General features: G+C 51.0%; 1 protein-coding gene across 3 annotated transcripts in view; it reads left to right on the forward strand.

The window, feature by feature from the left end:
• Nucleotides 1-6,532, forward strand: part of PLXNA1 (plexin A1) — a 122,208-nt gene extending 115,676 nt beyond the window's left edge. For all 3 annotated transcript variants that reach the window (XM_042799536.1, XM_042799535.1, XM_032994896.2), the window contains exons 31-32: nt 793-943; nt 4,463-6,532. In XM_042799536.1, coding sequence (XP_042655470.1) covers nt 793-943; nt 4,463-4,558 — 247 coding nt within the window. In that variant the 3' untranslated portion in view covers nt 4,559-6,532. The remainder of the gene's footprint in view (nt 1-792; nt 944-4,462) is intronic.
• Nucleotides 6,533-23,987: the final 17,455 nt, after the last annotated feature.

Raw genomic sequence — 23,987 nt, forward strand, 5'->3', positions numbered from 1 at the left:
TAGGAATTGTAAGGTAGTATCCTGCTGGTAGCAACCATCAGAGAAGCACAAGGAAGGCAGGAAAGCACCAAGTTGTTTGACCCAGGCATGCCCTAAGACATCAGCTACTTCCTCTGCTGTCCACGACCCTCTGAGTTCACAGACATGTCTGTAGAACCTCGGTTTTCACTGAAAACAAAAGTTTCTCGTAGCCTTTTGGCGAGCTTTAACTTCTGAGCATGGCCAGCAGCAGTCGTAGGCTGTCTTGAATGCCTGTTACTGAGGAAGATGTAACTACACAGGCGTATATCACTGCAAGGGCTGGATGTGAACTTGGCTTGTGTTCATGCACCAAGTGTTTAATTAAATGCAAATGGGCATCGCTGGCTTTAGCGACGCGGTGACCTTAGGAGAATGGTAGCAAAGCCTTATGTGTTGCTGCAGGCATGGAGGATTCTGGTGGCTGCAGCTTAGTGACAAAACATGCCAATGGGATGGGAAAGAGGAAAAATGTGTGGTTTAGGAGAGAGTGGGAAATCCCTGAGAGCAGCAGCTCCTGGCTTCCCAGCACAGTGAGCAGGGCTGGGTTCGGTGCTGCTCCATCAGGAGCGTGCTGCTAATGATGCTGAGTGCTTGGAGACCTCTTGATGAGCAACGGCACTATAATGGGTGACCGTGGTATGTCACCGCTCAGAGGCAAGATGCTCTTTGCTTTGCCTCTCCAGTGGATGTTCTCAGCAAGTGTCTTGGTGGGGACCTATCCTCTTCTGTCTGTCCCTATTTCTGACCCACTCTTCCATTTCTCCTGTGCAGATATTATGCAGATATAGCTAAAATGCCAGCGATCAGTGACCAGGACATGAGCGCGTACCTGGCGGAGCAGTCGCGGTTACACCTCAGCCAGTTCAACAGTATGAGTGCGCTGCATGAGATCTACTCCTACATCACCAAGTACAAGGATGAGGTAAGATGCAGCCATGGGGAGCCAAGCCTGGGCTGCAAGCTGTGTCACTTTGCCCACATTTCTGCAGTCCCCTGCTTTTTCCTATAGAAAAACACCCCGTGAAATACAGGAGAACAATGTAGTCTGTGTCTGTGCTTGGACTGGCAGGGATGGAAAGGTCTGAGGGGCGTGGAGCCAGGCACTGATGTAGACAGCACTCTGTTCCCCATATTTTCTGCAGTGAGTAATGTGGGAAACACCTATTTTTCTACACGTTTGGCACATGATCTCTGCGGGGCGGCAGAGTTTGCGGCATTATCTCAGTGTGCTTCCCCTGTCTGCCACCACCAACCCGGCGCCGCGGTAGTACTGACGCCGTGTGACCGTACAGGCGGTGTCCGGCCCACTCCCCGGGGATGCTGGAGGATGTGGTGGCCTCTTCAGTGCTTGCTTGGTAAACATCAGTAAGAATGGTTAAAACCCCCTCTGCTGTAATTTATACAAATTAACTTCGTAAAGTGCCGCTCAAATCCACACCCTGCATCTTTTTATTAAAGCAATAAAAATATGTAACTACAGTAAAATATGGATCTATACATATAACATGATAGTATGGATTTTATTGTCCCAATAAAGGGGATTGACGACTATTTGAACGGTGGCTTATTTAGGTAACAGAGTGCCAGAACATCTCCTGTTCAGAGAGAGCTGGGAGAACCAGCCTCGTGCTCTGCAAGGAGAGGAAATGGGGTCCCTGTCGTACCCTGCAGCAATCCCGAGAGGCATCTCTCAGTGCCTCTTTGAGGTGTGAATTTAGGGAGTCTGCGGACAGGTCGTCACAGACCTGGCCCCTAAGTCTAAGGTTCAGCACTTGGGACTGTGGTGGCCGAAATCTTTGTGGAGCTAGGTACTTTGCAGGAGTGGGGAGGAGGAAGAGGAGGAGGAGGAGGGCCTGGCTTGCCTGCAGGGATGGGAGGAAACCCTGGTGTGGTGGTCACCATGCAACTGGTGGTCATGTACTGATGACCATGCTGGTGGGGCCTCTGTGCCACTCCCTAAACTACTTAGGATGGCACATCCAGAAGGCCCCCATGGCTCTGTGTGATGAGTTGGATGTAAAGGGCTTTTGGGGTTTTATAGTTTGTACAACATCTCTGTGGCTACCACAAGAGTGGAGGAGGAGCAGTCTGGAGGGTCTAGATCTGCTGTGGGGCAGCCGTCATCAAGTGCTCACTTCCTTCAGGCTAAAGGTCCTTCAAGGCTTAAATAAATCCTCCAAGCCCTGGGCAAGAGCAGGGAGGGGATGATGTGACATTAATGAGCTGCTCTTTAGGGGCACAGGTCCTCTTCTTGCCCATTAATGGCAGCCTGACATCTGTTGAGTGTCTTGCTGTTGCCTGCTCTCCAAGCATCACAAGTGTGTTCACAGCTCTCAGGAACTTCTTTTATTGTTTGTAATGGGATTAATAAATCGCAGCTGTTCCCTTTGTTTGTTTTCATTCATTAAGCACAATTATATGCAGCCCGATTGCACCCTCTTTGATGCAAAATGGGAGAGAATAATTTTTCCTGTTGTTCAGTGCAATAATATGCTGTCATTGGCTGTGAATGAAAATCATAATTAATTTTCATTTGGGTACTTGCATCTTGGTAATCAGTGGTCCTGGCTCCTTACAGCAGGTGACAAACCTGGGTCTCTCTCTACACTCGGCACAGGTTTCCTTTGACTGCATTCTTTCTGTAAGGCTGAGATAAAAGAGGAGCAAATAAATGCAGAGGCAGGTTGTGAATCTTTTGACATCTCAGCATCCCAGGATACACAACTGTCTTATCGAGAGAGGCGGAGGAGGCTGGTGGGGGGGAATAGGCTCCTCTTCTACTTCTTGGACCAATCTCATTTCGTTCCAGTTCAGCCACCTTTCAGGCACGTGGGGTTTTGATTTCTGCGTGAGCGTTATTATAGTTATTTTATTCTGAGTATAGCATGATGGCCGACAGCGGCTGTGGAGATGGATGGTGGGGGAGTGTCACTGGTAGCAGGTTTGTGGCAGAATCTATGAGTTCTCATGAGTCTGGCTGCAGCCCAGGGTCGTTGCTGCCAGGGGAGGTAAATCAGATATGCCTGGCTCTCACTGACAGATTTTCCCCTCCTCGGGAGCTGATGCTGGTGTCGAGATGCAACTCTCCCCTTTCCTTTGGGAAGAAATTCTCCAGTGGGCATCTCTTAACTGCCCCAGCAGACAGGGACCAGCCTGGTGCTGTCCCAAAAAGCCCGGCGGGGAGCCAGAGCCTGTCGGCCGGAGGCTGCTGCACGGCACCGTGGTGGATGCTGCACAGCACGCCCCGCACGCCGCTCCACAACCCGCCGGCGCTGCAGCAGCTCTTAATCAAAGGGAGCTGATTCCCCATTAAGAAGTTACCTGTAGGGCTCCTGATGGACTTTGCCTGCCTCCTAGTAAGTCTATTAATTATACAACAGTTTGTTTCCAATTATGCGGCCAATGAAATGGTTAATCAAGTCCCCTTTGACGGATGCCTTGATATTTAATTGCAAAAAATTTGCTCTCTCAACTAGCTCACCCGAGGAGATGAGATTTCTGTCAGGTTTGTTTTTTTAAATCGGCTTTTCTGCTCTGCTGGCATGATGTTAGTGAGACGAGACTCCTGGCTGCTGGGAGGGCAACTGCCCCTTCATTTTATGCTTCATTACTCCCTTCTCCCTACTCTGAGCCTTGTCTTCTACCCTCCCACTGCCGCCAGACCTTCCCCGGCCCTGGGGGCACGGCCACATCCAGCCCAGGGCAGGGGACTGTCCCTCCACCCTGTGGTCTGTCATCACAGCCAGGAACTTGTTCAGAGAAAGGGGATTTCTAGGGAGGAAAGTCATCCTCGTATGTCTGTGGGTGCAGCCCTTGCACTGGGCTGAGTGCTCCCAGCCAGGCAGGCTTTGCTGGTGCATCCATCTGGTGTCCCCCCCCATCACCCCAGTGCCCCCCAGTTGTCCATTTTGGGGAGAGATGAGTGGGATTTTATCACTGGTGGCAGCTGAAACCAGATTTGGTCTTTTTGTGTGCTCGTGGAGCCAGCTCGTGGCTTGATGGTGGTCTCTGAAACGCAGCCCCGGCTTCCCCAGGGCGTTACAGGTTTGCTGGAGTCACAGACGTGGTGGGAAGGCGTTGTGGTCTCGGTTTTGGTGCTCACCCTCCACTTGATGATGGATGTTAGTTTTCTTCATTTCCCAACGTGCACGCTGGCTTCTCGTTAGCATCGAGCACCTCTGAGGTGTTACTGCAGCCCTTGGGGGTCCCGGGAGGCTCAGCCTGCGGGGTGGCAGCACTCAGAGCGGCGTCCTCCACCTCGCGCCTCCTTTGGCCCTTTCCTGGCCCCGTTAGGGACCGAAACGACCAGGTGCTGCTTCGCATGGAGTCACGGCCCCGCGCCCTGGTGCCGTCGACGAGCCAGCGTGGCCACGGGCAGCAAAGAGCCGCTTTGGGTAGGAGGGGTGTCGCCTCACCTTCTCTTCTCCCCTCTCTCCCCCAGATTTTAGCCGCGTTGGAGAAGGACGAGCAGGCCCGGAGGCAGCGGCTGAGGAGTAAGCTGGAGCAGGCGATCGACACAATGGCCTTAAGCAGCTGAGGAGGCGGCGGCGCGGTGCCAGCGTCCCGGGCGGCAGGAGGGAGGGCCGGCCAGCGGCAGCCGCGGGCAGAAGACGACTTTGGGGCTGGGGCCGGCGGGACCCACGGGAGCCACCGTGCCCCCGCGCGCTTCCCACGGACAAACAAGGAAACCTCGCGCTTCAGCGGAAGAAAGAAAAAAAAAAAAACAAAAACAAAACAAAAACAAAAAAAACACAAAACAAACCCAAATCCCGATGACAGCAGCGACATGGATAAAACCCCCCCGACACACACACACACACACAAACCACACACCCCTCCTCCCCGCGATCCAGCCGGGATGCAGCAGGGACCTCGCAGAGAGGCGATGCCGTCGGGGGAGAAGGGGGTCGCCTGCCCCATGGACCCGCTGGGCAGCCCCTGCCCGGGCAGAGCCCCTGAGCCCGGAAGGAGGGTCGGGACCGCAGGGCTTTCTAGGACGGCGTTTGGATGTTGTTGTTACTTTGGTGGAGGGGGGGGGGTGGGTGGGCTCCTATTTTTACTGTACTTGACTTGCTCTCCCCTCCTTCCCCCCAGCTGGCCTCCCCCTCTCCTCTTCCTCCTTTCTCTTTTTCTGTCTCTTCCCTCTTCTCTCTCTCTCTGGCCTTCTGCCACTAGTGTTAACTGCTATATTTGCACAATTTACACGAGACAAACAAAATTTTTAATTTAAAGAAAAAAAAATTTAAAAATGGGAGGGGAAAAAAAAAAAAAGGTTCGAAATTTTTGAAACAAACTAACAAAAATGGTTTTAAAAATAAGCTAAAGGATTGATGCTGGGGAGATTTGGGGGTGGGGGCAGTAGGGGTGGGCAGGAAAGGGAGAAATCCCTGAGCTTTGATATTTCTAAAATACGTCCTGTGCCATGTTTTATTTGAATGTTGTTTAGTGCGAACAAAAAAAAAAAAAATCAAAAAAAAAAAAAAGTGGGAGTTATGTTAGCTGAATAGGTGATCTTATTTAAATGCTGCTGGAGTGGTTCTGGAGGTCACGATAGGAGAGGAAGGGAGATCCCAAGGTTGATTTTTCTTTTCCTGGGAGATTGCTGAGGGATGGCCGGTGTTTTGTTGAGCTCATCCTCGTTTTCCCGGTCCGGTGGCTGTGGGGAGGTCTGGGCAGCCTGCCCGCCCCTGCCTGTCCCGGGACGATGTGGGGCGGAGGATGGCTGCGGGGGCTTGGGGGCTGTCAGGAGGGTTCGTGAAGAGCCAGCCTGGAGTTTTTTTTAGCAAGTCCCCTGGCGCTGGAGCAGCCTTAACAAAGCCCCTCTAGATATTTTCCCCCCTCCCCATCATCTTTTTGTGTTGATTCAGGGGAAGGGACCAGATCCTTGGTGAAGGGGGAGGCATCTCCTCCATGTCTCCTGACCGGGATGTCCCCCCCCACCCCACAAACCCCGCTGGGTGACCAGCCCGCAGAGGGACCGGGATGCTTGGCCGTCACCGGGCTGTCGCCTGCTCCTCCACCTGGGAAGCCCAATCATGTGCAGGACTTTCCACCCAAGATTGACCTTTCTTTCTCTGTCTTTTCCTTCTTTCTCCCCCTTTCTCTCCTTGCTGTCACCCCATCTCCCCTCCGCCGCCTCCGCCCTGCCAGGAGGTTCGCTGGAAGCCTGAGGTCTCTCCCTCAGCCGCCCCCTTCGAAACGTCAGATCCTCGTGGGTTTGTGCTTTCCAGAGATGAAAAGGTGCCGAATGCTGCCCCAAATGGTAGCAGGTGACCAAAACTTCCAAAAAAATGAGCAAAACCCTTTCCTTTTCTGTACCAAGAGCTCCCGGTGCTGCCCGGGCCACGGCAGACAGGGCCAAACTCTGCCAGGAGCGGGTGGCTGTCGAAATCCAAGTGGAAAGAAGCCCAGCTGATTTCTGTCCATTCCCTTAAATCACAAGTTTAAGGGGGGGAGAGGGAGAAATAATGAAGTTTTTAATTAAAAAAAAAAATAAAAGTGTGTATATATATATATGTGGTTACAATCTAATTCTCGTGCCCCAGTGGGGTGCTGTATAGTTAACTGAAGGAGAATCGAACCAATATAAATATGAAATTAATTTACACAGCCAGTTAAAACAAAACAAACAACTACAAAAAAAAAAGATACCAAATGGTCTGGAAGAAATTTCCAAGCCTTTCTCACCATGCAGAACAATCGTTTGAAGCCTGCACATCTCTCATTATGTTGTAATTTTGTTTGGTTTTGTTTTGTTTTAATAAAGAGGGAAAGGAGAAGTTGCTGATTAAAAAAAAAAACCAAAAAACAAAACAACAACAACATAAAACCCAACCACAACAGCAAAACTATGTTTGAAAAAGAAGTAATAATTGTTTCCCAAACCTACGAACCCTGAGCTGTCACTGGATTTCTGAGAGCTGTGGGCTGTTGCATGACTGTGCTAGATTTTAGTCTGAGTTGATCTTTTTAAGAAACAGAAGAAAAAAACCCCATAAAACAGAAAAATTGCAAGTGTTGAATATTAGAGGTTTGTTTAGACCTGTTATCTATTTTTTTTTATTTGAAATTAATTTGTCACTTTATCGTCCGAAAGAAAAAAAAAAAAATAGCAAAAAGAAAGACTTCCTAAGTTCACACCTCAAATGTGGTACTCGGAGAGCCTTAAAGGACAGCTGTGTGCCTGCCTGCCCCGTGCCAGGGCCGCGGCTGGCCGCCAGCATCTCCCTGGGCGCTCCCATGGGACAAAAATCCTCCCGGGGGGGGGTCCCTCGGGGGGAGCCTTTGCAGAACCCGCTGCGCTGGGGCGGAGGGGTGCCCGCGGCTCCCTTTGGTGCAAGGTTGGCCCAAAGCTGCCTCTTCACGGCACTGCTGGCCGGGCGGCGTTGGCGGAGGTCCTGGAAATCGCCCGGAGGCTGGCGGCCGTGCGTCGGTGGCCGTTGCGATCCGGTGGAAGGGGAGAGGTTGCTCTGAAGTGTCCGTCTGGATGTGCGCGGGCCCTGCCCGTTGCCGTGGTAAGAGCGTCTCGGGGAGCTTCGGCTGCTGTTGAGGGAGCCAAGCGCGTAGTTTTCATGGTGATTGAGAGGGGATGGTGGGACCCTCCCTGTTGCTTGTTGGAGGGGATATATTTCTGAGATCATCTCCCTGGAAATTTCCTTGTTGACAGATGAGGGCTGGAAGCACCGTTAAGAGCGGAGGGTTTGTTAGCCTGTTGCTTTCCCAATAGCAATGCTGCGGGTGCTCCCTTGCCCAGACAGGAGAGTTTTTTGGCTGTGGTGGGCCTGGATCAGATTTTGGCAGCAGAGAGTTTCCCAGGGGGGTCGTGCCGGGCAGGCTGGCGGTGCCATGGTGTGGCTGTGCTCTCTGGGTTCCCCTTGTGCTGTGGCCTGGCTCTTCCCATCCCATGGCGATGCCAGGAGCCCAAGGTGTAGACCCAGGGATGGGTTCCCATTGTCTTCCTCCTGGGGAGCGTGGGGGTGTCTGCGGTTTGCTCCACCAAAGGATCCCCCCCAGCATCTCCCCACCCCTCCAGGATCCCCTTGCTGCCTCTGAAGGGGAGGGTGGCTGTCGGTGAGGCATTGCGATGTTGCCTGCAGCCTCCGGCGCTTCTTGGTGCTACCTTTGCCTTTCGCATGATGCCCAGCGTCCTTAACCGTGCCAGGCAGCCCGGCTTTCCTCCCTCGCCCTGGCCTAGCGGGGGGCAGAGCTGGGTGGGCCGTCCCGTCTAACCCTGCCTGGGAACGGGGAAAGGCAGGGAGAGGCTGGGAAGCATTTGCAGGACGCCTCTTACCGGTGGTATTGCCTGTGCCCCAAAATGGGGTGAGGCAGAGGAGCATCCCGTGCCCTGAGCCTGCGTTTTGGGGAGCTCCCGCTCTGCCCCCCACTGTCAGAGGCATCTCAACCCCGGGGGCTGATCCCCCACGGCTGCAGCAAGTGGGTCCCTCCCTGCCCCTGTGCTCACATTGCCTTTTCTCTTCAGTTTGGGGTTGAAAACAAAGTGCGGTCCAGCCTGGAAGTGTCCCCTGTGCCTGGCCCTGGTGTCCCCCTCTGGCAGGAGCCCTGTGCCTCCCCTGGGTCTGGCCCCAGCCTGGGGGACAGGGAACAGGGGGATGGGTGGTGGGACACCTCCCCCCCCCACCCTGGGCTCACCTGCTCCCAATCAAAGCGCACAATGAGCTGTCCTTTAAGAAAGCAGGGGGAAACCTTACATGGACCCAGCGAAAGGCAGAGAATTTTAATAGTTTTAAAAAATTAAATGGGGAAAAACTAAAATAAATCTGGAGTCCTAATTACCTTTCTGTGATTGTTTCAGACTTGAAGCAACAGGCCAGCATGGCTGGTCAAACACCCTTTGATCGTGTAAATATCCTGCTATTTCCTATTTTAATGTTCTTCAGATTTAGTACTTGTAAATAAACACACGCATCAAGGAGAGATTAAACATTTTTGCTAAAGTCGGTGTCTTGCCTGTGTTTTTGGGGGTGATGCAGGCAGGAGGAGTGGGTGGCATGGGGAAAGGGCTGTTCCTGGGAGCAGCGGCCAAATTGGTGGCCATGCCAGGGTGGAATGATGCAAAACGGCATCGGGATGGGCCAGCATCACCGGGGCTGCTGGGTGCACCTGTGGGTATGGGCAACCGGAGCTGTGGGTGTTCACAGCCCCAAAGTATCTCTGGGGGCTGCTCTGGGAACTCACGGGGCGGGGGGGGGGGGGTTTGGACAGCTGATGTATGCAGGGTGAGAGGGGGCTTTTAATCTATCGGCCACTTCCCCGGGTGGCTAACCTTAAATTGTTTTAAACCTTTTGATTTCACTCTTCGCTTTTCAAAGCGCTCAGAGCTGCTGGTCAGATGCAGAGGAGCTGAATCTGTTACGTTGCAAGCAAGAAGAGGTAAATACCTGCCTGGCTGCACTGCCACTCGCTGGGTCGAGAGGAGCCGACCGGGGCTGGGACAGCTTCACTTCTTCCTCTCAGCCATCCTAGACCTTCCTCCCACGGGGACACGGTGGGGTGACAGCACAAGTGCTTGGGGATGGGGGGAAGGAGCTACACGAGGGTGGGGGGTGACACTGCAGCTGTGTCTCTGCAGGCTCTGCACGCTGTAGGGTGTCCTCTTTTCCAGTTCCTGGTCCTTGTCTTTAAGCTTTGCAAAGCCGCTGTGTCACCCCGTAACTCTGGGTACCTCCAAACTGCGTTGTAGGGTGTGCAGGATCCTGAAGCAAAGCACCAAGGAGAGGAAGCCCAGGACCACCACAGCACCCTCTTCACGGTGGTGACCTTCCCCAGTGATGCTGGGTGGCCGCAGTGGACGTGGAGGGACATTCCCAGGCACAAGGAGGTGAGTTTGGGGGGGTGCACCCCAGGGGTCTAGGGTCAAGGCTGGGGCTCTGCCCAGCATGCAGACCGAAATCACACAAATTAAGTTTCTTTTTCTTTTTTTTTTTTTTTTTTTTTTTTCCTTCTTTTCTTAGTGTCTTCTTCCTGGGGCCAATCTCCTGATGGTGTGGGCTGGCAGGGCTGGCTCTGTGTTGTGGATCCTAAATGTATCTTTTCTCTGCACTTAGTGTATATATATATAAACTGGATGTTTTTTCTGTTTTCTCCTGCAGTTTTCTGACTCTCCAGCAAGAACATCAGCATCAAGTGTTAAGCATCCACTATTTTAGCCATAATGCCATTAAAGATTGATTTGATCATTTTTTCCTATCTTAAAAAAAAAAAGAAGTTTTCTTTTGCCAACCTTTCAAATGTTTAAGAAAATCAAATTTGAACTGAATTTTGTTCAGGTTTCTGGAAGGATTTAACTGAGAGCAATGGGAAAAAGACCCTCATCTTGCCAGATTTTGTGGGTGTAAACACTGTCCTGGTGGCCACGTGGGAGCTGGTGGCAGCTGAGCATCAGGCAAGTGAGCGCTGTGCTGAGTATGGAAACTGTATTTAAATTGCACTTTCCAGAAGTTTTCAGTCCCACATGTAGTGGGGCTTTCATTGCTTTCAGGGCCTTTTAAGGGCATATGGGTGAGGATCTTTCCCCAAAGAGTTGGGCTGGGTTTCCATGGTGGCATGTCCTCGTTGGATGTGTTGGAGGGGACCCCACACTCCTGCCTGTAGCAGCCCCCCCACCAGTGCAAGAAGCAGAGCTGACCCCCGCTTTGTCCCCTCGGTGACTCACCTCCTCAGGGCCTCAGTGCTGTTGGGGCTCCCTGTCTTCCCTGGGGACAACAGCCATGGATTCTCTCCTGCTCTGGGATGAAATTTCTTGCTGGAGGACACCTGTGTGCCACAACAGGGTGCAGAGAGGGGAAGGGGTGACCTTGACACCCGCTGGGACTTGCTGTTGTCTCCATAAACCCTCTTGCTGGACCTTGTTGCTTTACTCTGAGTCCTTTGTAGGCAGGATTTTTTCGTTTTTTCCTCCTTCTTAATATTGTCTCTATCGTTTCACCAGGGAACAAAAGCTCAAAAACCTCCTGGTTGGCAAAATAAATAAATATCTAGTATTTCACAATTTCCAGGATGCTCTCCAATACAAATCGCACCAGTTTTCCCAAGGAGTAAGAGCTCCTGGCATGAAGCCAGGGCCTCCAACGACAGCTACAAATGTCTTTGTTTGCCTCCTCAGTTCTAGTGCAGAGCTAAGCAGAAAAAGATTATCAAGGCCTGCAAATGATTGTGTAATCCACAAATGCACTTTATTTGATTAAATGATAAAATGTGAACCTTCCAGCAATAACATGCACTACTGCTGCCCGAGACGGCGGCAATTCAGCCAATCTGCAGCAGCCACAGGGTGCCCGGGGCCGGCCGGCGCTCAGCGGAGAAGGCAGCCTGCTCCCCGCAGCCACCCTGGCTGACCCGGGGGGGTGTGGAGGCCCCCGTGCCACCACCTCGCCCAAACTTGGGCTCCAGGTGAGTGGCACGTCCCAGCGCACTCATGTGAGGTCTGAAGGTCTTGTCCAGGGCTCCTTGCACAAGATCTGTAACCCTGCACTGTCGCTGTGGCCTTGCGCTTTCCCTGTGCACTCCCTTGTCCTCTCCAGCCCATGGAGATGCTTTCCTGCCGTTGGGTCTCTCCATATCACCCTTCCTTTGTTTCTCTTACACGTGCAGCGGGGACCAGGACGCGCATCTGGTAGTGCTGCTCCTGCAGAAAGCACTGTGTGCTCAGTGCCGTGTGTCACCTCGGGGTAAGGTGGGTGCAGGACACGGGGTCCCACAGGCTGCAGCACAGGGATGTGTCATGTCCCTGGGCACACAGTCACACACATGCTCACGGTGCGAGTGTCAGTCACCAGTAAAGCTCTAGAAAGACAAGAGGGTTTGTCTTGGGGGTTTAACACCTCCTTTATCTGCCACTGATGTCCCCCCAGTAGGTGTTCTGGTGTTGCCTCAGAGGCTGAGCTGTGAAAGATGCTGTTAGGCTCGTTCTCTTCTTCAGGCTTAGCTGAAAGGTTGCTGGGAACATCTCCCTCACCCACTGGCCCTAAGTTCCTGCCCTGGGACCCAGCAGTGGGTGCTTTATATATATTTATACATATATATAAAAAATATATTTAAGAATAAATATAAACATATTAAACACAAATACATAACTATATATTTATATATAAATATATATAATAAATATGTGTTTATTATTTATATATAAAGCACTTATCACCATATTGATAAACATTCTTTGGAACCACTCTGATGGCAGAAGTAAGAGCAGGAGTCAGCCTGTTAGTACCTTAGCACTTCTGGGAGCGGTGCTGCTCTTCCAGCTGATAAGTCTGTGACTCATTAACAGCCAGATCCATCCGTGGATGCACAGAGAGCACCAGCCTGCTCCTTCCCCTCCCCTCCCGCAGAGTCACCCAGGGCAGCTCCGGTCCTTCCTATGACGCTGCTGACCCATGTCTCAGGGACTCGCAAATGAAGAGAGTAACTGGGCTATTTGGGGTGTCCCAGGTATCTCACTGGCCCTCGAGTTCCATAATCCTGAAGGAAAGGGACCTGCCACACCTCCGGGGGGCACGGGGGGCCCTTGAACAGCCACTTCCCACAGGAGAAAGGGTTTTGGCTTTCACACCTAAGAGATATATCAATATATATAATACATATAATACGTATATAAAATCTGTAGCTATATATATCATCATATCATATCATATCATATCATATCATATCATATCATATCATATCATATCATATCATATCATATCATATCATATCATATCATATCATATCATATCATCTAAAACCCAGCTAGAATATTAATATAGGTTGTGAATGCCAGGCCATGTGCTGGGTTCAGATATCGCATGGGAAAGGCCAGAACAGCATCACATGGCCTTGCATGTTGAAGGATACAACAGGGGGTTTCTTCCCACTCAGAGGTGATGATTAAGTTTCTTCTGAGCTGCTGGGAAGAGAAAAAAAAAAAAAAATCAAATCCATAAATTGTGAAGGCAGCAAGGGCCGAGCAGAGCAACACCCCCTTTCTCTCCCTGCCTGGACTAATGAAAATCGCAGACATGCTGGGATGCGGCTGGTTTATGTTTGTTCTTTGCTTTAAATGTAGTGGTAAAAAGCCCACAGTTTGGGGCTTGGATCGGAGGTGGGATCATTAGGAGGTGACAAGTGACAGCTGATACACATTAATGTGCCATGAGCAGTCAAAGCTTCACTATTTTTTCTCTTTTAAACTGAGGCAAATTATTGCTCCAGGAAAACGACTGTGTCCCTTGGTGGAATTAGAGCGAGGGGAAGGGGGAAAATTGATTTATCTTGAATTTTATGGCATTAGATTGATAGTTCCGGAGACACGAGCCACCCCCCTTGCACAGCCATGGGGCCGTGGGCAGGTGACGTGATTCTGGGCACCGCCAGCTGCCCCTTTTTGGATGCTCCCCCTTGGAGGGGCTGGATGTGGGGTGCAGTGGCTGGGCTGGAGACCGTGACCGGGAATCTCAGCCATGACTGTCAAGAGCAATTTTTTCATGTGGTGAAGTCAGTTGAGAAACATCGCTGTAGGTGTCTTGCCCATCCCTCTGGTCTCCAGTGACTTGGGGCCTCACCACCACGTGCCTGGCACGGGTGGCCAACAAGGTCACCCCACACTGGCAAACCCTGGGGTGATGTTATGGCTGGGGGAGCCCTACTTCTCCAGCAGCTTTTAAGGTGGTGACTGGTCTCACTTTGCACATGCTATGTCTAGGTGTTCTTCCCAGCACTAATACCATTGTGACGTGCTTGAACTGGACTTCCCCTCCCTCTGCTGGAAAAAAGCAGAAATGTGCAGTGTCCATCCTTGGGACCTGGATGGCGGCCAGGGGCCTCTTGCTGTCCCTTGGCTGCAGGCAGTGTCCCTCAGCAGCTGTGGTCCCACCAGCAAGGTAGCTCCTGGTAAGTGATGGGGACCGGGTGGGTTATTTCAATGTTCACCTTGCCCATATCACAAAGGTTCACAATGCATATTGTAAAATAAGTCATTAGCTCACAGACCATCCAGATCAGTCCTCTCGGGGGAAACTGAGGCACAAGAGCAGAGCTGCTTCGCCCAAGGTCGTGCAGGAGGTTGCAGAGGAGAAGAAACCGCTCACAACCCATGTGGAAATCCCTAGGAAACACACTTTTGTTATGGTCCCAGATGCCTGGGCTGCTTTGACTGTCACACTGTCTTGATCTGGAGTTTTATTTCTTCCCCAAGTCGACTTACATTTTTTTTCCTTTTTTATGAACGAAATTGTCCCTTTGCAGCTCCTATTCTCTCAGGGGCTCTTCCACTCAGCAGTAGCCCAATTTCCTTTTATAGCTCGTACAATGACTGTCCTAATTACAATTAAAACCGGGAACGCTCTAATCAAATCTTTTACTATTCTAGACAAACTCAGAAAATGAGTAAAATTAGTGACACATGGTGCAAAAAAAGAAAAAAAAAAAAGTGCGTGAGCTGGTGTTAATGCAGAGAGAGAGTTAAAGAGGGCAGCGGGATTTCGGTGCTCATCTGCAGTAATTGGCAGTGGGAAGGAGGCACGAGCATGGCTGCGGAGCAGGACTCGAGCATCCCTGGGGGCTCCTCCATCCTACTGACCCTGTGCTAGCTGGATGCGTTGGTTTGACTAATCCCCCCCAGGAGTTACCATGGTAACAAAGCCTTTTGATGGTGAAAACCGTCAGCATCAAGAGTTAATCAGACCCTAAACCAAAATGGGGTTAAAGGCAGAGCAGGGATGTGTGAACAGTGGGGTCACTGGGGCAGAAGAAAGACAGTGAGTGGAGAGTAAATAACAAGCAAGGGAGAGGGGGCTGATGTCTGCTTGGGCTTGAGAGGACTGCCAGAGGGGGTTTCACCGTGATGGGAAATTGCAAGGGTAAATTCATAGGCTGGATAATTATTTTTAATTTTCTCAAGGGCTAGCTGGATGATTTTACCCCCCTGCTCCGTCACACCTTGCAGCTCTGTGTGCTGCTTTAGTAGGGGAAACACCGTGTGCTGTGGTGTGGAAGGTTGGGCATGTGTCCCACCCGGGTGGAAATGTGGCCCTCAGCTGGTGTCCTACCAAGGGATGGGGCTCATGGCCAAGCGGGGCTTGCTAGAGCTAGAGGGCTGTATGTGCCATGGGCTGACTCAACACATGTTGTCATTTTGGGTGAGTATGTGAGCACACCACTCCAGATATACCAGACGGAAATCCATGATGTGGAGATGTGGGCTCCCATGTGTTTGGGAGGAGACAGAGGAGGACTCACAGCTCCATTTCTTGGATTAATGCTCCTGGATCATGTAAAGTTTGCAGAGGTAGGAAGGAGGCAGAGCCAAGGAGTTAAACCCCTTCTGTAGTTTGCTGCTAATTTGGGGTTACAGATCCTGTTTGGATTATCACATCTGATGGCTGTTCCCAGCATTGCCTCATTCACAGGTGGTTTGCCTTCGGTGCTGACGTGCTTTGCAATTGGCTGGTGGAGGGCAGGGAGGGAGCTGGGATTCAGGAAAGCAAAACCTGGAGCACTGTTCCTGCCATCGGATACCAAACAATAAAAACTGGCACTGGCAGGATGGGGATGTCTTTTTATGCTAGAGAGAGCAGATGCTTGCAGCTAGTCCCAGTGTCCTGATGTTACAGCGGCCAGGATCTGGGAGGTCCCTCTGAATGTAGAGTCTCACAGAGGTAAGGGGAAGGACAGCACACCATTGTGGGGAACCTGTGTTAATTTTTAATAGTAGGATGTATGGGAAGAGTCTGCCCAAGGTGAGGGTTAGTGTTACAGTCAGGGACAGGGTTAAAAAAAAAGGAGCTTTGGAGTGTCTGCAGAAGTGGGTGGAGCAGAAGAGCTCCCAAAGAGCCAGGGTTGTTTCTGTGTCTCACATAGCCTTGTACTCCAGTTTTCAAACGATTTAGTGTCATGAAAGACCTCATGTTGGACCTGCCCAATGCACCAGCATTCTCCCTGTCCCAAACTATGGCGCGATACCCCCCTAACTGCTTCTTTGAAACAACTGCAGGTTTGCAGTCTCCACCAGCAACATACAACAGGGCTTCCCCATGTCTCCCACTCCCTAAGTTTTTCCCACTGACCAGGCTAAATCTTCGTTGTTACAATTTAATCTCCTTCCTACTGGTCCTGCTCAGCAGAGAGGTGAAGACCAGGTTGCTCACAGATGCTGTTTTTGGAAGGATGTCTAACTCCTATCAGGTCCCCTCCAAGGTCTCAGTTATCTCCAAATCCCCCCTCAGGTCTAGTTTTTGGAGAGATCTGGAGGTTCAGCAGTAAGGGGAACAGTCTTGTCCAAAATGAGTGATCAAACAACCTTATTATATCTTAAAGTTTTTCTGATTTTCATCCAGATTGTGCAGTCTCACAGCTGGATGCACCCCGGCAGCTCCCATGATGGAGAGGTACCTTGGAGCTGGACGTCAATTAGGTTTGGTTACAACACATTAACAAAGAGCTGGTTGCTCTCCTCACTCCTTTCATTCACTCTCCATCTTTATTACTTTGTCAAAGTACTTTCAAGTATAATACTTATATTTTATAGGTCTGAAGCACGAGATTATTCAATTTGCTTTATAGACCCAGTTTGATAAATCCACTTGGAAGGCTGCGCTGTGGTAATTGAAACGCACTGCCTGGGGAGGAGGGAATCTCTTCACTGGCTTCAGTCTTCCCTTCTGACCACTGTCAGGCAGTTGCATGGGCAGGAGTCAGTGAAACCTGATGGGATTTACAGGGCAAGGAACTGCATGGGGGCCCAGGTGGGTCTGGGTGAGATGGGAGCTGGGAAAGCTTCTGGGACAAAGCACTGTGAAAATGTTAATTTCTTGTTCTTCCTCTTGTTCTGATCTTTCTGACCCAACCAAGCCCCAAGGGCCATTGAACTGTTGGGGCCCAAATTGAAATTACAAATTATACTGCAAGGAAAAAGGATGGCCAGGAGTTCAGTGTGACCACAGCTAGGTTATTTTACATGCCTTCTGGAACAGCATGTGATAATTCATCCCTGCCTTTGCTGGGCCAGCAGCAGCTGAATTTCTCAGCTGCCTCCAAATGAACTGGGGCTGAAAGCAGGATTTCTGGTGCAGAAAAATCCTCTTTAAAGGCATTGGATACCTTCCTACTGGAAGGAATGAGGCACCCAGGGAACTTCCACCTTCAGCACAGTAGCAGGGGATGACTGTGCCTTGAGGAAAGTTTTGATGCTTGACGATGGATCTGAAGTAGGAAGGAGGGCTTGGATATGAATCTCAGGTTCACAAGGCACTGGGGAGCCAGTCAGTCTCTCTCACAGCTACTCCACCCTCCTTTTGGGGGATTTGAACCAAAACTTTGAGCTTTATGTTTATTAAGGAATAATATATCACGGTGCCTGTGACACAGGGATTTGGTACAGTGACCCAAGCAGCCATTCCCAGCCTCATGTTACAGATGTCCTTGATGTCCAGCTCTTCATCTGAAGTCTGTTAATTGGTCTTGGTTGCTGGCATTAGATGAACCTACTTGTGGCAGATCAGTTTTTTTCCAATCCAGCATTAGCTCTCAGAGGGGCAGCAGTCTCCAAAACCACATGGTTTGAAAGCTGAAGTCAGTTTTCTCAATAAAGAAAGGCTTATCTGCTGACAAACCTCTCCTCAGGTATTGGTCTTATGATGCAGTAGTGCTTGAGGCTCCAGGGAAAGTGGTTGAAACATTGCAAGTGCAGGGACCTTGCAAACATCTCGGTCATATCTCTGAGAGTACCTTGGCTAAAGGTTGCTGTGCTGTATGTCAATCCAAATGTTGTTAGAAATTTCCTCACTGTTCAACAAAAAAAGTCAACGTTACACTGAAAGTGATATTGATCCTACATGACACCAAATATTTTGTAAAGACTTGGAAAATGTCGGGAATGTTGGTTATTGGTTTATTGCTTGAAAGATTTGGTTTTGGGTAAAAAGGTGCTAGTTTTTTCAAATGAAAAGTTTGAAAAATGTCACAGCCAGGTCTAGTAAAGACCTCACTAGATGGAACTGATTGGGTGTGAAGAGGCACCAGTCTCCAGATTTTCTGCCTGCCCTTAGGGCAAAAAGCTGTGTGCAGAAAGTGTGTTTTGAAGGCAGTTTTTAGGAGAGATCCCTGTCTGCTCCATCCATCCCACAGACACAGGGGACAACCCTTTCTGCTTGTTCCCTGCTGGCTGTGATGAAGGGAGGTAGCATTAGATGTAGCTGGGAGGTGCACCCCATAGCTTTGCCTCTTCACTTTCCCACCATAGCCAGGCTTTGTAAGGCAGTTGGAGGAGGGATGAGACTGTCAGCTCATTGTTTCTGCTAGAGAAGTTGCCCTTCTTTTCCTCTTTTAGATTTCATCCCCCAGGGCTGTTAATACAGCATTTCCCAGAAGGGCTAAATTTAAAGCAAATGGAAGCATAATATATTTTTGGCTCCAGTAGGTAGAACTGTATAAGACTCTGCCTTCATTTTTGCTTTCTCTCTGTGCAGAGTGTATATCACAGGCTGTCATTGTATTTAAATAATAAAGCAGAACCAGGATTATTTTGTACACTTTTTTCTCCTCTCTGATCTCCCCATTGAAAAATGCACAGAAAGCAACAGATGTTTCGACTTTGTAGCTTGAACCTTCTCAGCTGTTTGAAGATTTGATGTAAAGTTCTTTGAACATCGGTTTCAGAGGAGATTCTCTTAGTAACGGTTGCCATGCAAAATTCATAATTAATGAAGATTTCAGGGTTATGGTGGGGTTTAAAAATGTTATTTCATTATTAGTGTTATTATTTTGTACTATTCTTAATCAGGTTGGAGGAGTGGCATCCTGGAAGAAACAGATTCACAACTGCACCCCAGCGTGTGGCATTGAATCAGGGTGCCTTTCCCGGGTTGTGCAGCTCAGCGGTAGCCAGAAGGGCTCTCTGGCTAGCCGTGGGGGGCACGGATGCTGATTTAGGCAGGGGCTGTTAAAAGGCACCTGGTAATTAGTTGCTGGGGTTCAGGCACTTACCTGCTGCCCACTGTACCAAAGCAAGGAGCTAATCTAACTCGGAGGACTGGATTACCCTCTAGTGGCTGCAGTTTAAATAAGAGGAGGGAAGTGTGTTTCTTGCAGGAGTGGTTGCGATGCGCGAAATGCTCCTGTCCAGGGATGCTGGCTGCAGTGTAGAGGGCGAGCCAGGAGGCTGTAGGGGAGCAGATGTCAGTGCTATGGGGAATACCGGGGCCCAGAGCCCCCCAGGAAGATCATCTGCTGCAGCATGATGCAGATGCCCAGGTTAGCCATGGCACGATGCATGCTGCATGATTGCCAGCACCAGAAGGACTGTTTTTGGAAGTGCTTGCTGCTGGGGATGCTGTGGCCAGGCTGCCTGGCACAGCATCGTGCTGTTGTGGCTATCGCACCAGTGCAACTCTTCAGAGTCATCTTTGGGATGTCTAAAGCAGATGGCAGCATCACTGTGGGTAGGCAAGATAAAACTGTGGCTCAGGGATGGGCTGTGGGTTTTCTCTTGACTGTCCCATCTTGTCACCCAACAGCTGCTCTAGATACCTCTGGCATGGGGTGATCTTGCTCTCTGTCATGTCAAGGGATGTGGCAGGACCTTTGCTGGGCTGGCCCTGGCTGTAGCATCCTATTTAGCAATAGCAGACATGCTCCTACCCGTGCTAGTCCAGATTCTGGGAAACCTAAATGGGATTTTTTCCACTGGGTCCACCCACTGTTAATGCTTCAGGGAGATCTGAGCTCACAGTAAAGTGATGATCCCCTGTTTTTAAGGCAGAACATGAGTGACTTTATGATGTGCTTGGCAATAAGCTAGCTGGTACACAGGCATGTATCGCACTGGTGAGACTGACTGTCCTTGGCATCCCCTGGGAGAGGCAGAGGCTCAGCAGTGTCAGCCGTGACCGGTGATACTCTGCTGCCACCAGCAAGCCACCACTGGCTGCTGTGGCAGAGAGAGTCAAGTCATGCATTTAATTGGTGTCTATTGGATTTTTTTCCTGCAGCTACAGTTTGTGCTACTTATTGTGACATCCATGAGAAGGGCTGATTCGGGTTTGTTTGTGTGTCTGACTCGGAGGATTTCTCCCCACTGACCCCTTCCCCCCATCCTGAAGGCTGTTTTTCTGTGTCACTGGACTGAAATAAGAGGAGGCTTTTGGATCATGGGGTTGTGGGCTGGGCAGAGTTGAAGGAGCAGAGGAATGAGAGCGCAGCCAGGCCAGCCGTCAGGGCAGCTGGAGGGACGTGCCACTCCTCAGTGCTGATGCCCCAGGACGTGGTGGCAAGGCTGTCCTTCAGCATGGAGCTGCAGCCAGGCCTCCGTCCTGTCACCACGCTCCTCAGCTGCTGGCTGAGCTTCAGTGGCCGTGGGGACAGAGCAGACAGGCTGGGCAGCGGTGGAGCTGCGAAGCTTCGGGGTGGCATGCGTTCATCCGCGGTTGCACTGGGTTTTCTGCCTGCAGAGCTGTAACTCTGGAGCAGGTGGTGGCTTCTCCCCTTTGAGAGTGGGTGGAATGTGGATTCTCCTCACCCTGTCAGACCCGTCACGTCTCCAGCCTGGTTAGGGCTTCCTCTTGGATTTGCACCTAGGAACGATTAGCAACGTGTCTGAGGGTCAGTGACTCTGAACTGGGTGAGGCACATAGTGAGAGAAAATGATGAAGAAGTGATAAAATGCACCTCCTGCAAGAGATGTACATCTTAACCACAGCTTACACATTTGTAACATGCCCTTGTTGCTGGATGGGGCAAATTCTTGGAAGTTCTGGGCATGGATAAACCAGCTGGAACTTAGCAGAGCTTCTCCCCCTAGCACTGATACATCTCCTCACCAGGGAGGACTGGGCTGGAAATGCCTGACTTAAGCACCTGAGATTCTGAGGCATTTCAGAAACTAAATCTATGTTTCTTAGCTGACCCTGGTCTGCAGAGTAAGTGGAATCCCACCCACACCATGAACCCCATAGCCATCAGTTATGGGCTTGGTCAGGGGTTGAATATCACTGTTCCGGCCCAGCACTGTGTTAACAAGCTGTTGTGGTGCAGGACACACTGGTGCAAGTGTGAAGGCTACAACCTTCATCCTGCAGTGAAGGTTCATGTCCCCAGGGTATTGACCACTGTGATGCCGGACCTGATGGTCCCTCCTGAAGCTCAGGTTTTGATACAGTCAGAAATGGCTGTAAGGGGTCGGATGCTGCCAGCAGACTTCTCCTCTGACCAGGGGAAAACACTTTTGCTGATGTTTCTAAAAGCAAGAGAGTAGAGAGGTGTGTGCCGCTGGGGACAGTTCTTGACTGTGCCAGGCTGTCTGGTAGCCCATGTGTCGGGGCTCTGGGTATTGTGTTTGCCCCACCGTTCTTCAAGGAATGCAACGCAATATGTGGTGACAGCACGCAGAGCTGTCAGACCTGGACTGTCATCTTCAACCAACACAATGGAGGCCTCCAGGGCTTGCTGCCCTTCTCTCTTGACCAGTTTGCTGAGCTGTGTGCACGTGAGGGGCATCACGGCAGCTGTCATCCTTCTTTCGAGACCAACCAGTCAGCTCCTTGTGCAAATGTCTCTGCCCTTTTTGTCCACCTGGGAATGAAGGACACCTTCCCCCTCCCTCTGATCCTTACTTTGGATTCAGCTCTGCTGTGATGCTGGGCTTCAGCCTGAGCAGAATGTGCTGGCGGCATGGGGCAGGGTGAAGTGAAAGTCAAAGGGGCTTCTTGTGGGTGCTCATCTCCTGTCCAGGCAGTTTTTAGGAATGTCATGGTCTAGCAATGGCTCCCAGAGAGGAGTTTGGGTGAGGTCTCTCTGATTTTGGGAACAAGGAATTGATTGCAGCTGGTTTGAGCCATGTTGTGTCACTTGCCTTGGGCCAAAGTCTGGGTCCTGCTGCATTTTATATACTTACCTTTTTATTTACTTTTATTTGTAGGTGTCTCTGCAATACTAAGAAGAAACACTCCTGTAAACCCAAAGGACCCATATTCCTGCAGGTGGGGCTCAGTCCATGCACCCACCTCCACTCAGATATAGTAAGAATTCCCCACTCCTCCGTCACCTCTTAACCCTTTCTGTCTGACCTCCACCTCTCAGGCAAGCTAAGCTTTGCAGGACGGTGCCTCTCCCTGCTCGCAGCCGGGACTGGTGGCTCTGGCACGGTGCAGCCAGCACTGCCCCTTCTCGCCTCCGTGTCCCCTGATGCCCTGTGAGGGTGGCCGCCCTGGCTGAACCCCCTCTTGAATAACCCGCTGTGGCAGATGTGGCCTCGCAGCCCTGATGGGGCTCTGTGCTCGGCAGAGGGGAACGGCTCCGGACTCTAATCCAAGCAGACAGATTGAGGTCAAACGCGCCCTTCATGCAACAAGCGGAGAAGGGGAGGGGGCACGTGTGCGGTGGGCAGCGAGGAGGGTGAGAGCCCCGTGGGGACCCGCCAGGTGCCCGGTGAGGGCTGGGATCGGGCAGCCTGGCCCCATCCCGTCCCCTCTCCCGTGGGGGCTGTGGGAGGCTGAGGACAGCAAGGGATGGCAGGCAGCGTGCGTGGCACGAGGCGCAGCAACGGCAGCTTGGTTTGGGCAAGTCAGGGTGCAAGTGCAAAGGGCGGGCTGGCTGTGGGGTGGGATGTAACAGCACTGGGCATGTTTCCACCAGCATCTCATACAGTTTGCTTGGCCCTTCTCTCTTGTGGTTTAGGCTCCTGAGACCCTGCTGAACCTGAGGAAGGTGGAAAGGTGTCTCCTTTGGACAAGGAGCAGGGGATATAGGTGCCAACTGTGTCTCACTTTGCTAGCAGCCTTAGGATTCACAATGCTGGGGACTGACCTGCCCACTCTCGTGCCAAGCTACAGGCTCAGAGGAGTGGGAGGTTTTATTGCTGTTTCTGTGAACCAGCCACTCTGGCTGCTCCTGTTCACCTCTCTGCACAGTTGCATGTAAATGCCTGTGGGTAGAAGAGCCACGCTGCCCACCACAGAGCACCTTTCTGCCTCCTGCCCCACTCCCAGCACCTAGGCTTCCCTCTTGGCTCAGCCCTGCTGCCAAACTGAGCAGCAAGAGATGGGCGACAAGGAGTTGAGCAGCTGGAGGAGGATTAAGGCTGCTCAAGTTTGCTCTTTTGTGGTGCTTTGGCATTTGAGTGCTATGTTGTGGACACTGCTTGCTGCTAGCAGGGCAGGACTTGCAACACTCCTTGGTTCATGTCCAGGCTTTGGTGTGGAGGCTTTCACCAATATCATTGAGCAGATGGCACAAATAATAAGGAGTACCAGAAGGGACAGGGATATAAAAAAATAAAATAATCCCCCTGGAAATGGAGAGGTGTGGCAGTGCAGTCTCTTTTTCTAGGATCAGGTGGTTGTTGCAAGAAAACGGTACACTAAGCTCATAAAAAATATACCTGGACATTGGGATACCTGGATCTCCCAGTGGCTGTTCCCCATAACATGTGCATAAGAACATGGTGCATGTTAAGATGAGCTCTTTGCTCCCTGGGAACCACCGAGCGTGCTGATACCTTCTCATTTGGCTTAGGATGGACGTGGCTTAGTTTTCTTTTATTCCAGGTAAGTTTATGTTATTAAGAAACTCTTGAGTGGCTCTGAAAGTATCTGCTCCTAACTGGTATTTCTTGGGCATGTCTAAACTGTGCAATACCCCACGGTACCCAAACTCTTTCCCTGTTTGCCAGGAGGCGCACAGAGGTGTGTGTCTTGTGGCCAAAGTCCCCCCTGCCTGGCTGGGACCCTGGTCCTCATGCTTGAATGTCCAAAGGTGATGTCTCCACGGTGTGACAAGCTCAGGGAGAGCGGTTGGGAGCTGCATGGCTCTGAGGGCTGGGCAGCTCTGATGCAAATCCTGTTAGTGGTGAAGAGGGATGAGAGGGAGAGAAGTGTGGAAAGAGAATCAGCTCCAGACAGAATATATGTATTTTTTTGCCTGCTCCCCGGGAGACTTTTGAGAGTCTCAGAGCAGCATTTCACATAGTTGCTCAAGTG

Source organism: Tyto alba, unplaced genomic scaffold (genome assembly GCF_018691265.1).
Source record: "Tyto alba isolate M040663 unplaced genomic scaffold, T.alba_DEE_v4.0 Super-Scaffold_3, whole genome shotgun sequence".
Lineage (NCBI taxonomy): Eukaryota > Metazoa > Chordata > Aves > Strigiformes > Tytonidae > Tyto > Tyto alba.